General features: G+C 39.3%; 1 protein-coding gene across 3 annotated transcripts in view; it reads left to right on the top strand.

Moving 5' to 3' along the window:
- Positions 1-41: 41 nt before the first annotated feature.
- Positions 42-17,196, top strand: part of FANCD2 (FA complementation group D2) — a 47,911-nt gene continuing 30,756 nt past the window's right edge. For 2 of the 3 annotated variants that reach the window (XM_046668567.1, XM_046668549.1), the window contains exons 1-17: positions 58-209; positions 1,778-1,870; positions 3,062-3,202; positions 4,039-4,106; positions 4,279-4,382; positions 4,767-4,827; positions 5,767-5,819; positions 8,670-8,748; positions 9,660-9,784; positions 10,559-10,646; positions 11,195-11,299; positions 11,785-11,885; positions 12,243-12,351; positions 12,817-12,852; positions 13,107-13,250; positions 15,365-15,499; positions 16,686-16,817. In XM_046668567.1, the coding sequence (XP_046524523.1) occupies positions 1,807-1,870; positions 3,062-3,202; positions 4,039-4,106; positions 4,279-4,382; positions 4,767-4,827; positions 5,767-5,819; positions 8,670-8,748; positions 9,660-9,784; positions 10,559-10,646; positions 11,195-11,299; positions 11,785-11,885; positions 12,243-12,351; positions 12,817-12,852; positions 13,107-13,250; positions 15,365-15,499; positions 16,686-16,817 (1,545 nt within the window). In that variant the 5' untranslated portion in view covers positions 58-209; positions 1,778-1,806. Of the gene's footprint in view, positions 210-1,777; positions 1,871-3,061; positions 3,203-4,038; positions 4,107-4,278; positions 4,383-4,766; positions 4,828-5,766; positions 5,820-8,669; positions 8,749-9,659; positions 9,785-10,558; positions 10,647-11,194; positions 11,300-11,784; positions 11,886-12,242; positions 12,352-12,816; positions 12,853-13,106; positions 13,251-15,364; positions 15,500-16,685; positions 16,818-17,196 lie in introns of all 3 variants that reach the window. The other variant, XM_046668557.1, reaches the window with a different exon arrangement.

The raw sequence follows: 17,196 nt of genomic DNA, 5'->3' as shown, positions 1-17,196 counted from the left end.
CAGCGCGACGTCGCGCCGGGCGGGAAAGTCGAAAACGGGGGGCGGCGACGGCTTCTGGGCGGGTGAGTTGAGTAGCGGTCGTCGTCGGTCGAGGCCCCGCGCCACTGTGGCCTTGTCTCTAGGCCGCGGCCAAGCCCGGGCTTTCCCTCTGGGCCTCCGCGCCCCGGACCTCGGCTTCCTCATCTGTCCTGTCGTGGAATAATCCCCAGGTACCTCCCTGCGTCGTTAAAATGCCGGAACGAGAAGGGCTTTTACTTCTGACGCCCTCCCGGATGACGGGGTCCGGGCGGCCGGCCCCACCTCCCGTCTCTCAGGCTTCTCTGGCAGCGAGACGATATGGCACGTGTTCAGGGCGTGTGCCCTCAAGTCACACTGCCCTGACTTGCCTTAGTTTTCCCGTCTGCACAGTGGCTGATACTGGTTATAGGTATTAAACGAGACAGCGAATAAGAAACTCTCAGCATGGTGCCTGGTACATAGTAAAGGTTAGCCGTTCTTGGAAGCCGTTGTTATAATCAAGGGTCAGTGTAGGCTGTAGTTAGTGCGGATTCTGGACCCCGACTGTCGCAGTTGGAATCCCAGCCCTGCCGCTGCATAGGAGGGTAATAAGGGTACCTACGTCACAAAGCTTTGTGAAGAATAAGCGAAGTGTGGAGTGTGGAGCACTTAAAATAGTTCTCGTTAGCTCTTAGTATTTACCTGCCTGCCGGCCATTCCCGTTTAAGCGAATATTCTCGGGATTCTGTCTATGCCAGGGACTTGCTGGGCGCTGGGGATGCGGAGATAAATGAGACTGAGTGCCTGCTCTCAAGGAGCCCCAGTCTAGTGTGATGTGGTCGGGGCTCCTGGAGAAACTCTGGAGCAGGGAAGCTGGAGCAGCAAACTCCCGTGGGGACAGGAGGGACATTTTTCAGGGAAGATGACATTTGCCTGTCTTTAAGGATGACTGGTCGTTTCCAGGCAGATAAGAGCATTTCAGGGGAAAAGAACACCTTGTGCAAAAGCGCTGGGACCGGGAAGGTTCTGGTTTGCGAGACAGACTGGAAGGTCCTGTGGCTCGGGCCCTCCCCTGCCTCCGCAGCCTCCTGTCTAACTCTACAAGTTCCTTCCGGTTCAGTGTTGAGTTTTTCTCTGCCTGGACTTGTACCTCTTCTGCTGGCTAACTCCTATTTCAACCCTCATGTCCCTGCTTAAAAGTCACCTTCCCAAAGAGATTGTTCCTGAGAAATTGTCCCTGCTTTTCTTCATCACCCCCACCCCCGCCTAGATTAAAGCTCCTTTTGAGCCTGCATAGCACTCTGTGCTTTTCCTTTATAGCATGTACACAAATGTAGTTAAATAACTATATCAAGACTAGTTGCTATACTGTAAGCTCCCTGAGGGCAGGAGTCGTGTCTGGTTCATAGTTGTAACCCCAGCACCTAGCACAGTCCCTAAGGTATAGTATTGGATTAACGAATTAAAGGAGAGGTAGCTTGGGGCTAGATGGTAAAGGATCTTGAGTGTCAGACAGAGAACTGTGGGTTTTATCCTTCAGCAGGAGAAAGTGGTCTGGCTAAAGAGGCAGCTAAGTAAACAAGTCTTGAAAGCAACAGAGTATTGGCCAGAGAGAGGAGTGGAAGTTTCCTCAGCACCTGCATTTAGATAGCATTAGTGTAAAGACTGGAACCTCCTTGGTTTTGGATGGAGTAGTTTTCTTTGAGCTAGAGCTTTAGCTTTTCAGAGTTTGTCTACCTTCTAGAGGGTAACTTCTGTTCTCTGATTTCGCTCTAAAAAGTAATTTAACTGCAGAAGACTTTGATCAAAATGGTTTCCAAAAGAAGACTGTCAAAATCTGAGGAGAAAGAGAGCCCGACAGAAGATGCCTCCCGTAAGTGTCTAGTCACTTGTTGCTTAATTTCCTGTAGCAAATGTGTGAGGCACTTAAAGAGACGTAGACTTCCTACTTTCAGGTGCTGGGAGTCATCAAGTCTTAACGGATAGAGCACATAGAATCTAGTCTCAGGAGATTTGGGATTGAGTGTCTGCCTCTACTTCCATGTGTGACGTTGGGCACGCCCACAGCCTCTTAGCCTCAGGCTCCACATCCCTAAGAGGAGTTACTATTACAGAAGGTATCTGCTGTGCATCATCTAGGTGCTAGGACAGAAAGATACAACGTAGTCCCTACCCTTTGAAAAATCGTATGGTCCCCTTTCCTCCCTTAAAAATTATGTTCTAGATAAATGCTATGATGATGATGAGTGAAGGAAAGGAGTCATATCAAAGCAAGCACACCAGAGGCAAAGAAATAGTGCAGACTCTGTCCATGTAAGAATGTGGTTGACAGAGGCCTAAGAGTTCTGACAGGAAGAGAGTGATGGTCTTTTTCATTTATTACCCTCATCTACTCTATTAAGGCAATTCTAACTTGTTATATGAGTAAAGGAGAAGAGGGGATAGTCATACTTCAACTCCTTGTTTGTTTTCGTTTATTACTTTTCGTAGGTTAAAAGGCTTGGGATGAAACCAGTCTGAGCCTTGTACTCCAAGATATGATGCAAGAGGACCTGCCCCATTCTTTCTACCCTGCATGCACTGCATTGGCTCTCAAACTTTGATGTGCATCAGGATTATTATCTAGAGAACTTGAGAAAAGTTCAGACTCCTAGGCCCCATCCCCAAGATTGTGATTCAGTAGCTCTGGGATGTGACCTAAGGAATGATTTTAATCTTCCCAGTGATTCCAATGCAGTGGTTTGCAGACAACAGCTTGAAAGACCCTGACTGCTTTAGAATTTGAGTGGAAAACATTTCCATGCTTATTCTTGTTACAGGTAGCACATTTTGAATTCTTCAAATGAAAAGTCAATAGGTGAAAATAATTCCATTTGATTGTTTTGTTTGTTTGAAAACCACTATCACTGACCATTGTTAGAGATAAAATTTCACGACAGCATCAATTCCAGTGTAATTCTTTAGGAATCCATCAACTTTCCTCTTAGGGTTTGTATTCTAGGGTTTACTTTTTAATCTTTCCTTGACTATTTGTCACATTCTTGAAAGTTTTGTCTATTTTCAGAAGCCAGGAAGCAACCACTTTCCAAAAAGACAAAGAAATCTCGTGTTCATAGTGAAGTTGAAGAAAATGACAGTGTCTTTGTAAAGCTTCTTAAAACATCGGGAATTATTCTTAAAACAGGAGAGAGTCAGCATCAACTAGGTAATATTGTAAACTAAATCTTTTCTCTGGGTATACTGAAAGGGCTCAGAACTGAATCATGGATTTTCTAAGTAGAAAGGCAATGAAGATTAGAAATGGAGCACCATCCGTCTTGAGACAAGAATGAAACTGAAATTGCTTTTTAGAGAATGTTGTTATAGTCTTTGGTCCTGATTAATGCATGTTAAAAGTAAAATACCCCTAATCTTTTTTTTATTTTTTAAGAAAAAATATTATATCCTAGTGTTACTTTGTGTTTTCTTGTGAAAAAATAAATTAGGGGCCAGCCCGGTGCTGCATCGGTTAAGTGCGCATGTTCCTCTTCTGTGGCCCGGGTTTCATGGGTTCGGATCCCGGGTGCGGACATGGCACCGCTTGGCATGCCATGCTGTGGTAGGCGTCCCATATGTAAAGCAGAGGAAGATGGGCACGGATGTTAGCTCCGGGTCAGTCTTCCTCAGCGAAAAGAGGATTGGCAGCAGTTAGCTCAGGGCTAATCTTCCTCAAAAAATAAAATAAAATTAATTAATGCCCAGAGAACAATTGGGTCTGTGTTGGAATAATTTCAGGAGAAAATTTATAAAACCATGTACAGCCCTGCTTTGAGGGTATAGGTTATTCAGCTAAGGTTATGGCATGTCTTTTTTAGAACATTTAAGAACTATCCTCTGTCAAAGCTAAGTCTGTTTTACTGTGGGTTTAGAAGATTTGGCTCTGAAATTTGGTTGAAAGTATCTTTATTGGTTTCATCAGACAGGAAACGTAGGTTTTTAGGAAAGTAAAACTATGGAAGGAGATGATAAAGACTCTGGTGACTAGCTATTCTTTCCTCATAGCTGTGGATCAAATCATTTTTCAAAAGAAGCTCTTTCAGACTCTGAAGAAACATCCTTCTTATCCCAAAGTATGTATTTTCTCTCTGGTACTTTTGCTTTTGCCAGCAGTGCTCTGGAATTGGGAATTTAAAGACGCTGGCATAAAGTTGAATGGGTTAGAATGATATTTAGCTAACCCACAGCAAACGTTGAACTAAAAATCTAACTCTTACCCTATCTTTTTTTTTTAATGTCACTAAGATAATAGAAGAATTTATCAGTGGCCTGGAGTCTTACATTGAGGACCAAGACAGTTTCAGGAACTGCCTTGTGTCTTGTGAACGTCTGCAGGATGAAGAAGCCAGGTGTGGAGCAGAGGCTTGGAGTCTTGCTGAACTTTAGTCTGTTACACTAACTGGACTAGAGGGGTGGGGCAGAATGCAATTTTTTGGAATTTCACTTTTGATTTAAAGCTCTCTTTTCCTCAGAGTTTTAACCTAGGCTTTAAGTTATTAAGTTTATAGTTATGAGACTAAGAACCAGAGTGTCTTCTAGAATGTGTCTCACTTGTGTTGATAGAATTTCAACTCTCTACTTCTCTCTGGCTTAAGAACCGTCTTCTCATGTTCTTTATTTCTTATCTGACAGAATAGTTTCTCTTTATATGTTTAACCAATTTTATGAAGAAAGGATAACAGAATCATTAAAATGAGGAAAAAAATAGAAAGCAAATATTTCTTTTTTTACAGCATGGGCACATCTTACTCTAAGAGCCTCATTAAATTGCTTCTGGGGATTGACATATTACAGGTGAGACTGTACCACTTTTTCTGTGAACATTTGATGGGTGCAATTTGTGGTGTATGCCCAAGTATAAGTGGCCGGAGCACAGGGTGGAGTCAGCTTAATGGGAGAGCTTGGGTTTGCAGCAGTTTACCATAGCCCTGTTGCTGAACTGCGTCTGGTAGGGCAGCTTCTGCATCTTTGGACTGAGCAGATTAGCCCAGTACATCTCCAAGTCTCGTTTATTTCCTCAGCCTCTGATTCCTGTCTTGTAAAGCTTCATCCTGTGTGCTCTGAGTACCTTTTATATCTCTGCCACATTCACATCTGTGTCACCTCCCAGTTAGCTTTTTGTGTGCTTATTAACTCGATTTTGCCCTTTTCTCCTCCTTTTTCTCTCTTTTATTTAGTAGACAATACATTGACATGTTTTAAACATCTCAAATTATAAAAACATATATACAATGAAAAGTCTCCCTCCCACCCTGGGCTCCATTTTTCCTCCTTTCTTCTCTCCCAGTATTAATCTTCCCACACTCTTACCTCTTCCTTTTCATTGGAGATCTTGAATATAATTTAATTAGCTTAAATCTAAGAGCCTCATGTTCCTCTGAAGAGAAATCTTCTTTTCTTGCAAACAGTTTGGTAATCTTTTAAAGTCTGCATTTAATGGGTTAACAGTTGGCATCATATTTAATAATATTTTTGTTATCTGATTATTCTAATATTGCCTTGATAGTCATTTTGCAGTTTTTCAGAAGACAAATTATTGAAAAGTCTTTGCATTCCAACAGCTTATATTGAAAATATTGGTGGCATTCATGTGGACATTCTTCTAATAAGAGGATTTCAATTGTAGCAGAATTTTTCCTCCAAGAGCTCTTGTTGGAGACACTTATGGCTAATTATACACTTCTGTTGGTTATCTTGAGACCATCTCCTAATTCCCTATGTCTTCTCTTTTAGCCTGCCATTATCAAAACCTTATTTGAAAAGTTGCCAGAATTTCTTTTTGAAAAGTAAGTGGAGTTATCTTGGAATCCTCAAAGTACCCTGGTGAACCTAAGTTTCTCTCTGAAAAGGTTACTCTGAAACATCCTTGGTTTCTCGGAAAGTCATTTTTATCATGATGCCAGTTTCTTAAGTGACTACTGGGGTGTCTTTCTTTGAAATGTTGTCTGTTTAAATAACTACATACTCCTGGAAGAATACACAATAAGCTGGTAATAGTGGTTGTCTCTAAGGAGGGGAGCCAATTAGATGGAGTTAGATATTCTCTGAATACTATTCTGTACCTTTTCAACTTTATAGTGTATGTGTGTACCATTTTTTAAAATTTAAAATTTAAAATTTAAAAAAACAGCCCACTAATTGGGAAAAAATATTTACAAGTATTTATCTGACAAAGGGTTAATCTCCATAATATACAAAGAACTCACACAACTCAACAATAAAAAATCAAACAACCCAATTACAAAATGGGCAGGGGACATGAACAGACATTTCTCCAAAGAAGATATACGGATGGCCAATAGACACATGAAAAGATGCTCATCTTCACTAATCATCAGGGAAATGCAAATCAAAACTACACTAAGATATCACCTTGCACCTATTAGAATGGCAAAAATATCCAAAACCAAGACTGACAAATGTTGGAGAGGCTGTGGAGAAAAAGGAACCCTCATACACTGTTGGTGGGAATGCAAACTGGTGCAGCCACTATGGAGAACAGTATGGAGATTCCTCAAAAAGTTAAGAATAGAAATACCTTATGACCCAGCCATCCCACTACTGGGTATCTATCCTAAGAACCTGAAATCAGCAATTCCAAAAGTCCCATGCACCCCTATGTTCATTGCAGCATTATTCACAATAGCCAAGTCATGGAACCAACGTAAGTGCCCAGCAACTGATGATTGGATAAAGAAGATATGGTATATATATATATATACACAATGGAATACTACTCAGCCATAAAAAAGGACAAAGTCGTCCCATTCACAACAACATGGATAGACCTTGAGGGTATTATGTTGAGTGAAATAAGCCAGACAGAGAAAGACGAACTCTGTATGACTCCACTCATAGGGGGTAGTTAACATATGGACAAAGAGAACTGATCGGTGGTTGCCAGGGGAAAGGGGGGGTGGGGGGAGGGCACTAGGGGTGAAGTGGTGTACCTACAACATGACTAATAATGATGTACAACTGTAATTTCACAAGGTTGTTAACTATCATAACCTTAATAAAAAAAAAAGTTTACTTTAGGTCAGAAAAAAAATGAACAGCCTAATAGAAAAGTAGATAAAAGTCATGAACATACAATGCATAAAGAAGGAATACAAGCATTTTTAAAAATGCTCAATTTCATTGATAATCAAAGATACAAATTTAAAACAATAAATGCGTTTTTTCCACTCTCAAAGGATCTTTCTTTTTGAGTGTAATGAACAGGCACACTCATACATCGCTAAGGAACATATAAATCAGTTCAGTTATTCTGGAAGGGCAGTAGCTTGTGTGTATCAAAACCTTAGGGGCTGGCCCCATGGCCGAGTGGTTAAGTGAATCCTGGGTGCGGACATGGCACTGCTCATCAAAAGCCACGCTGAGGCAGCATCCCACATGCCACAACTAGAAGGACTCACAACTAAGAATATACAACTATGTACCGGGGGGCTTTGGGGAGAAAAAGGAAAAAAATAAAATCTTTAAAAAAAAAAAAAAAACCTTAGGTTTTACATAATCTTTAGTGTTCAACCATGTCTCCTAATTATCCTAAGGTAATAACTCTGAATGAAAACAGTAATGAATAAGATTACTGTTTAAAATAACAAAAAATTGTAAACAACTGAGATGTTCCAACTGTAGGAGATTGGTTAAGTAAATTAGGTGCAACCCCACAATGGAATATCATGTGGATGTTAAAAATTATAAAGAAGACTACTTATTATCACACGTTAATTGAAGAAAAAAGTCAGGCTACAAATTACTATTTACACTTCAGCCCAGTATTTTGTTGGAAAAAAAAGATACATACATACACATACATGCATATACATATGCATGTTAATAGTGGACATCTCTGGGCGACAGAATTATACATCAATTTTGTTTTCTCCTTTTTAATATGTGTTTTTTCAGGGTCTTATGTGTGGTATTAATAAACTTGAAGATTTATCTTTAAAGATTTGTGCTTTGCCTAAATGGCTCACATACATGCTTTCTGTCCTGGCTAAGTCTTTTAGGGCAGTTAAATTTGACTGTAGTAAACAAGGACTGAGCGTGCTGTCAAGAAAAGGAACTGGAGGTGGTCCAGAACTTTAGACATGGGAGGTTGGGAGGAAGCAGAGAATGTCATTTGGGGGGAAGTAATAATAACTGAGCCAACATTTCTTCATCCATAAATGGTTTTCAATATTTTCATGAACAGTCTAATTTGACCTTCTATGTTTCTGTAACAGAATATGCTTGCCTTTTTTAGTACTTACTACATTGATGTAATTAGTTTTTTACCTTTTTAAAATATTCATCTTACTCAATTTGTCAAAGTTTATTACTTTTATTTATGTTTAATTGTTTACATTATTATTAAGAGGTACTCTCCAGACCTTTCTTCCCCTCTCTCTAAACTCTCCCCAGATGTAGCCACTGTTAACAGTTTAGTGCCTTTTCTTCCAGACGTTTCTCAACATATCTAAGCATGTCTTATGATTTTCTTGTATTACCTGTGTGTCTAGCACAGCGCATAGTGAGTGTTCAGTAAATGTTAATTGAATGGCTGAAATGTTTTGTGCAGTATTAATGCTTGCTGTTGTCTAAGTGCGAAAGGCTAAGTTCCTTGTCTTCCCATCCTAACATTTCAGAGTGAACACTGATGGAATCAGCATGCCTCGACTCATCATCAGTCAACTGAAATGGCTTGACAGAGTTGTGGATGGCAAGGTAGGGTCTGGAACTTTTTCTTTCTCTTGGATTTAGAGAGTGAATTTTCCACACTTAACCAAACTTTTGGAATTTGCAGGCTTTTTTTTTCCCTTTCTAAACAGAAAATGCAGATTTTTCTATCCATCCATTGGCTTTTTTCAGCTTTCATAATTTAAGAATCATGGGTATTTCACCCTTTAAATTTCCTCTAAAAAAGTTTATCTAATTATGATGACTAGATATCATTTATTAGATAAATAAATATTTGGAAAGAAATTCATTAATTTTTCAAAGTACAGAGATTACTATATTTTATTTTTCATAAGTGATGAGATCCCAAACCATGCTTTATACTTCACTGCAAATGCTTTAATTTGATTACATATTGAGGAAAATTTCAGAAAGTTTTTGCAATTATGTCATTTGTTTTTAAGCACTTTGGGACAATTGAATCTGTTTTGAGCCTGCTTAAGAACCATTTCTTTTCAGAGTTCTTTAACTCTTTCTACTAATTTTTGTCAGACATTCCAAGGCCAAATCTTTATTTGGAAGAGCATAAGTTTTAGAGTCTCTCTGGGCTGGAATTTTGAGTCTGCCACTTAATTAATTATGTGTCCTTGAACAACACATATCTTCACATTTTAAAAATGGGGATTGTCACACAAACTCCATAGAGTTGTAAAGATTAAATGAAATAAAGTATATAACAGACCTGTTAGATAACTGCCATCTTCCCTGCTTGTTTTTCTATATACCATCCCATGTGTGAAAATTTCTGGGTCATTTACCTCTGAATTTAGGCTTTGAGCTTAAGTGTGTATAGTTGTCATATTGTACACAAAATAATTCTAGCTCTGCATTTTGTGAGTAGAAAGTCTTTATCTATTCTGTGTAACGTGCTACAACTCTAATAGTCTTCTCCACTGCAGGATCTCACTACCAAGATCATGCAGCTGATCAGTATTGCTCCAGTGTACCTGCAGCATGACTTCATCACCAGCCTACCTGAGATCGTTGGGGATTCCCAGCATGCTGATGTGGGAAAAGAACTTAGGTGGGTAAGCACCTTGTCACTATCCAGAGCAAGGCTCCGCTCTGGGAGCCTTGTCACTGCAGTATGAAAAGAGTAGTAGTAATGTGTTCCTCTTTATATAAAAGAGGATGATACCTGCCTTTCGTGAGTGGGGTATGGGATTTGACTTGTTTTTCTAATAATCATTATATATTTGAGAGGATCCATCTACTTTCTTTTAAATGGTATACGTGTTGCAAATATGAAGTCTGGCTTAGGATTAGGTATATAAATTTGGTATCTGGAGACTGAAACGTGATCCCTTTGTTTCCTTAGCATTTCCTCCACCCAAGGGGTCCTCAGTCATGACTGCACATCCAAATCATTTTTGGAGCTTATTAAACACTTACATTCTTTTGTCCCTAAATGGTTCATTCTAACGCACATAATTGCGTCAGACCCATTTCTGAGACCCATTGCTTACTATCATTTACGTGAAAAATAGTAATTGGTAGGGCAGTAGTTAAGAAGGGGAGAACAGTATCCCTATGTAATAGTGTTTCTGTTTTAATGCAACACCTTGCTTATCCTAGAAGTAGTTAAAAAAAAAAATTCAGTTGTAATACTTCCTTTTCTATAATTGTCTGCAAAGCTCCCTCCAAAAATGTCCAGTCATTTGTTGCCTTTGTGCTTTTGGGCAGGATGCTCCCTCTGGGTATAGCACTATACCATCCACTTTGCCTGCTTAGTTCCACCTTGTCCTTTTGTGTAGCCTTCTCAAGTTGCACAACTTTTTTCTTTTTCCACCATTCACAGTGACCTTCTAACAGAGAATACTTCACTCACAGTCCCGATCCTGGATGTCCTTTCCAGCCTCCGACTTGACCCAAAGCTCGTATCTGAGGTAGGAAGGACTCTCCCCTCCAGAAACACAGACAGCTTTCTCACCTCCCAGAACCAGTGTCAGTCAGTCATTGCCTAGGAGCAATCTTCTGTAATGAAAATTTCATTTTGAAATAATATTGAATGACACTTGATCTCTTTTTTCTTTTCGATGAATTTCATATGCCATACCATAATAGATTTGCTGCTCTGTTTTTAAGCAATAAGTTTTAGTGGAAATCTTCTATATTGCCGGCATATTTACAAACTGCTTCCCATAGGAATAAGAATTTTTTATGCCTCCCCCTAGCCACTGGAAAATTCAGGCTCCAAAATGTAAGATAATAAGACTTTTACATTTATCACCTGTCTGTTTTTGAAGACACTATGGCATTAACACTGGAAAGCTTGTAATTTGGAAAAAAATAAAACATGGTGCTTTTCTTGCTAAATGACAATTGAGAAAACTGAGTGACAGAAGTAATTTTTCTAATTTTACCTAACAGGTCAGTACTAGGTTGAGTTATTAACATGAAAATATTTAAGATTTTCATGCTTTTTTGTGTTTAGGTCCGACAGTTGGTGATGGGTAAGCTGTCATCTGTCAGACTGGACGATTTACCTGTGATAATCAAGTTCATTCTTCATTCCGTAACAACCACGGATGCACTTGAGGTACTCTATAATTTCCCAACAAGCACCAATAGGGTGCTCGATCCTAGAGAGTAAAGAGAACAGCAGTGGTGCCCTTGTGAAACTCAGAAGTTAAAAAAAGACTAACCAGATGAGGGTACATCAAGATAAATTATTTAAATTAATAGGTTCCAGTTGCCTTGGTCTTTCTCCAAACTAATCGGTAATGCTGATTAATCCAGATAGTTTTCAGGGGAGAGAGTCGAGCCATTAGCCAGATTTATTGTTCTATATAAGCTGCTACAGGTTATATTTGCTGTTTTAGCATAATACCTCAAGGAATTCTGGAATTTTGAAGGGTAGCATTAGCTATTTTCATCAACTCTGTTTTTCAAAATACCTTGTCTAACATTTAATAATAATTCTTAGTCTTTCAGGAGATTGTTATGGTTCTCCTACTGAGAGAATGGACTGTGCCTGTCCACTATGAATGAGCCGAACACATAGCTAATATATATTTTCCTCAGGTAATTTCTGAGCTTCGGGAGCAGTTGGATCTGCAGCATTGTGTTTTGCCATCACAGTTGCAGACTTCCCAAAGCAGGTTGAAAAGTAAAGGACAAAGAAGGTATAAGCTCATAGACAGTTTCCACCCTTTTTCTCAAATAGGCAAGGAAAGTTGCGTGACATTTATCCTAAAGCCAAGTCAGTAGATCTTAATACCAACAAATAATGGTAGTAATGTTACACTCATGTAATATTGTATAGTTTTTCAAATCGTGTGTGTGTGTGTGTGTGTGTGTGTGTGTATTCTCTTGGCTATTCAGATCAATCCCAGATAGGCTGCAGGACAAGTTTATTAGCCATTTTACATATGAAGCTATGACTTGTTCCAGGGCAGGTGGCTAGTAAACAGGAACCCAGTTCTTACAGGTTCCTCTCCAGTAAGTGAAAGAATGTTTTTTTTCCCCTCTGCTGCTTGTAGTTCTTCAGGAAATCAAGAAAACAGCGGTCAGGACTGTGTTATTCTTCTCTTTGATGTAATAAAGTCAGCTGTTAGATATGAGAAAACCATTTCTGAAGCCTGGATTAAGGTGAGTGAGATCTTTGGAACTTTGAACATTAGGGAGGAAACGGGTGGCAATCAGTGACAGATGTGTAAGTAAAGCCAGGTTGAAATAAAAGTATTTTTAATTTTTTTATTTTTTCTGTCTTCTCCCGAAAGCCACCTGGTACATAGTTGCATATATTTTCAGTTGTTGGTCCTTCTGGTTCTTCTATGTGGGATGCCGCCTCAGCATGGCCTGATGAGTTGTGCTAGGTCTGCACCCAGGATCCAAACCTGTGAAACCCTGGGCTGCTGAAGCAGAGTGCAGGAAGTTAACCACTTGGCCACGGGGCCGGCCCTGAAATAAAAGTCTTAAAAGTCAATCAAGTAGAAATGATATATAATGGTTGCCAGGTGGGCAGATTGGTTCTCAAGAGAACAGGGCATCTTGAATAAGGCAAAAAGTGTTCTACTTATGTGTTGTAATATTTTGTGACCCTTGTTTTTCCAGGCGATTGAAAGCACTCCCTCAGGGTCTGAACACAAGGTAATGTTCATGTATTTATGAATTTTAAGTATTGCAGGCACTTTCACTTGTTTTCCAATGCTTTCTTAAAAGATGCCAGTGATAAATAATTGTAGTACTTTATTTCTCTGAAAAATATTTCTGGGTTTTGTGAAAATGTAGGTCCTCCCATGGGAGTGTTTTAATGGGAAAAAGTTGAGAGCTACTGTTTTATTGTAGTGCATGTACTGATTTATTAAACTGTTTTCCTCTTGTTGCATATTTGTTGACAACAGATTTTTGACCTGACGATGCTTCTCATCATCTATAGCACAAACACTCAGACAAAGAAGTACATTGAGAGGGTGCTAAGAAATAAGATTCGATCAGGCTGCTTTCAAGAACAGCTGCTACAGAGTACTTTCTATGTTCATTACTTGGTGAGTGCCAGAGAATCAGTCTGAAAGTTACAGAGAGATCATTTTAACGTTTCCTACCCAGTGAGGGAATCTTGACGCCTCCTTTGCTGAGTGTTGATCTTTGACAGGGAGCTCAGTATATTTCAAAACATAGTAGGATTATTACTTACTTTGATTGAGACATTATGATGTTAATAAAACCAACCAAAGATTGGTTTTCATCGTTTTATCAAAAAGGTCACAAAATTGGTTTGTGTTGAATTTAGACTCAAACCCCAAATTCTTTTTTGTAGTAAATGTTTTAACTCAGGTCTTCTAATTACGTATTTATGTAACTTGATTTTTAACCTAAAATGAAAAGCTTTACCACCCTCATATAAAATTCCATCTTGTTTGTTTGAGCCCATTGAGACTTTTGAACCTTAATTTTACATTAATCATTTCAGTTGTCTAACTCTGTGCAATCTGCAGCTTTGACAGATTCGCCTTCTGTATCCTGTTCTGAGTAGTTTTTTTCTGAGTAGTTTTAAAAAGCCCTGAGCATAACAGGACCAGAGGAATGCTAGTAGAGACATAATTATGCATCCTGAGCCATCACTATTTGGCTATTCAACACTGTGAGCTTTAGGTGATCATTCCTGTTGAAATATAAACCATTAAATTGGAATTTTCTAAGCTAGGAATGGTGTTTTCCAGGTGAATAAGCAGGATACTAACGGTGTATAGTTTCTTAGAAAACTGGGTAGATGGTGGTTTGGGGCTTGATTTAGGAACTAATGAGAATATGTAGTTGGATCTTAAATATTTTATATCCAGGAATAGATTTAATGTTTGTGTTACTTTATCTTGCAGTCCTTTCTGTGCTTGTTTCTGGCAATCATATATTTTTTGGGCTATAATGTTCCAGAGGGCAGAAACCATATATAATTTTTTTTTGAGGAAGATTAGCCCTGAGCTAACATCCGCTGCCAATCCTCCTTTTTTGCCGAGGAAGATTGGCCCTGAGCTAACATCCATGCCCATCTTCCTCTACTTTATAAGTGGGACGCCTGCCACAGCATGGCTTGACAAATGGTGTGGAGGTCCTCACCTAGGATCCGAACCGGTGAACCCCGGGCCACTAAAGTGGAATATGTAAACTTATCCGCTGCGCCACTGGGCGGTCCCCGTAATTTTTTTTTTTTTTAATTTTTAGAACAAGAGACCCATTCACACAAGCAGTGGCTCTCTTTCTCTCTCTCTCTTTCTCTCTCCGTCCCTCCCTCCCTCTGTCTGTCTCTCTCTCTCTCTCTCTCGTTTTTTTGGTGAGGAAGATTGGCCCTTAGCTAACGTCTGTTGCCAATCTTCCTCTTTTTTTTTCCTCCCTAAAGCCCCAGGGCATAGTTGCATATCCCAGTTGTAAGTCACTCTGATTCTTCTATGTGGGATGCCACCACAGCATGGCTTGGTGAGTGGTGTGTAGGTCTGTGCCCAGGATTCAAATTGGCAAACCATGAGCCGCCAAAGTGGAGTGCATGAACTTAACCACTCACCAGCCCCCAAATATAATTTTTTGTTGTGTTTTCCTTGGTAAAGCATTATACCCAGTTCAATGCCTAATTTAAGTTTTTTTTATTGTGATGATATTAGTAAAGAAGCTGGACTTAATAACTGGTTATTTACTCTGTCCATTAATGTCCATCTACTGCCCTGTTGGTAGGACATGAGCAGTTCTCTTCTTGATCTTCTTTAAAAGAAATCAGTGATTAGCATTGAACCCTATAGACTGATTTCAAATCACAGCCAAGGAGAGCAGGCCCAGTATATCCCCAGGGAGGTAGAATGACTAGGAAGTTGGGATTTAGAAGGTCTGGATTCTAGTCCCAAATTGGGCAGATAGGAACAGTGCTAATATTAGGTGTGTAATTTAACTTCTTTGAGCTTCATGGTCAATTCTATATCCATATGTTGAATTCCATTGATCCTGAGAGAAAACTCAGAATGATGAAGGATTATTCTGAATAAAACAAAGATTAAGATTAGAATGAGAGTTGATGAGGAGAGCTCTCATGTTCCAAAAGGGCGAGCAACTCTGGGTGCTGTAGTAACTAAGTTTCTTCCACAGCGTCTTTTCTCTCTCCTCTTCCCCCTTCAAGGTTCTTAAGGATGTTTGTCCATCCATTCTGTCGCTGGCTCAGAGTTTCCTGCACTCCCTGGACCAGAGTATAATTTTGTTTGGCAGTCTGCTATATAAATATGCATTTAAGTTTTTTGACACTTACTGCCAGCAGGTATGTTGAAATATTTATTTTGGAAAGGAGGGAACAGGGAAAAGGAAAGAAATGCAATTCTAAGTGACTTGGTGTGGTCTAATGTTTATTTCTTGTTGGTTGGTGGGCATGGAAGGAGAAAGAACTCTGAACTGGAAGCTGGAAAAACTTAATTCTAGTCCTAGTCTTGATAAAATGAAGAGACTGGACTGGAGGATCTAACTCTGTGTTTTGAGCTCTAAAATTCTCTGAGTCCAAAACAAAGGTCCAGATCCAGTCTGCTTCAAATAGACTTTGGCTTAAAGGACTGGGGTTATTAGGCAGTTTTCACAGTACAGGAATGAGTTTTAAAATTCAGCTGCAAATAATCAACTGCCAATGGATCTTGGAGTTGTTCTCTAGAAAAAGGTGTGGTGAAAAACAAAGGAAAAATGCCTGAGGGCCTAACCCTATTCCCATGAACATGAGACACAAAATTTAGTAACACTTCCGGAGAGGGAGGGCTGTATTGGTGCAAGGTGATTACAAAAACAAAGAAGAAAATGTCTTATTTTGTATTTGTCTTATGTGCTATACTATTATTAACAATGGTAAAACACATCTGAATGGAACTTTCAAAAATGAAGACAAAATTTAAAGCAGTGATAGATTCATCTGGTATGAGCTACTACAATTCAGAAAACCCTATGACTTGGTATGGAGAGCAGTATAAAGGAAAGGGTGATGGCATCTAAGACCTGTTTTGGAACCACATCAATGTCTTAGAGACACTATCATGACTTATGTGTGCTTGAAACATAGAAGTCTAACCCATAAAATCCTTTAAAACCTTTAGCTCCTTGAGTGCTATCTTTTCAGTAAATTTCAGCAGGTTAAGTTCAACCACAGCTTAAAGGATAGTATTTAACCCATATGAGAAAAAGAAAGAGAAAGACTAGACTACACCAAGGAGGAAAAACAGGAGGGCTTAGACGGTGCTCCCTGATAAATCATGGGAAATAAGTAAAGATGGTAGTGCAGTTAGATTGGCATAATCCTAAGTCTCTTGACTCCAACATTAATGAAAACTAGGTAATAGAATTAGACAATGGGAAGGCTGGGCTGGGAGTTTAACCCAGTTGAGATTAGAATGGCCTCAGGTGTGAACCCCTTTAAGATGGCCATACCACATTTTTGCTTTACACTGTTTTATTGACTCTTCATATAGGAAGTGGTTGGTGCGCTAGTGACCCATATCTGCAGTGGGAATGAAGCCGAAGTTGATACTGCATTGGATATCCTCCTAGACTTGGTAGTTGTAAACCTGTCTGCTATGAGACTGAATGCTGTCTTTGTGAAGGTATCTGGTTCTTCCAGTGACATATATTGAATCACTTTTCTTTCTTACATATATTTGAGAGATATCTGATATCTGTTAGTTAGCAACAATTTATTTTGTACTCTAGATATTGAACACTATAATTGCTAGAGGGGTGGGAAGGAAGTGAGGTTATGGGCAAATAATAGAAAATATAACTCATATCTGTATATGTATTAATTCGCTCAGCAAATACTTTATACATAACTATGTGCCAGGCTCTCTTCTGGGTGCTGTGAATATGAAAGTCAATCCTTGCCTTTGATGACAGAAAGTAAGACACATAAGCAAGTCACTATAAATATAACATGATGAATTCTATAATAAAGATAAGTGCTATAGATATGCCAGAGTAGAAGTA

The sequence above is a fragment of the Equus quagga genome, chromosome 1 (assembly GCF_021613505.1).
Source record: "Equus quagga isolate Etosha38 chromosome 1, UCLA_HA_Equagga_1.0, whole genome shotgun sequence".
Lineage (NCBI taxonomy): Eukaryota > Metazoa > Chordata > Mammalia > Perissodactyla > Equidae > Equus > Equus quagga.
The sequence above is the reverse complement of the archived record's forward strand: the minus strand, read 5'-3'. Positions and strand labels throughout refer to the sequence as shown.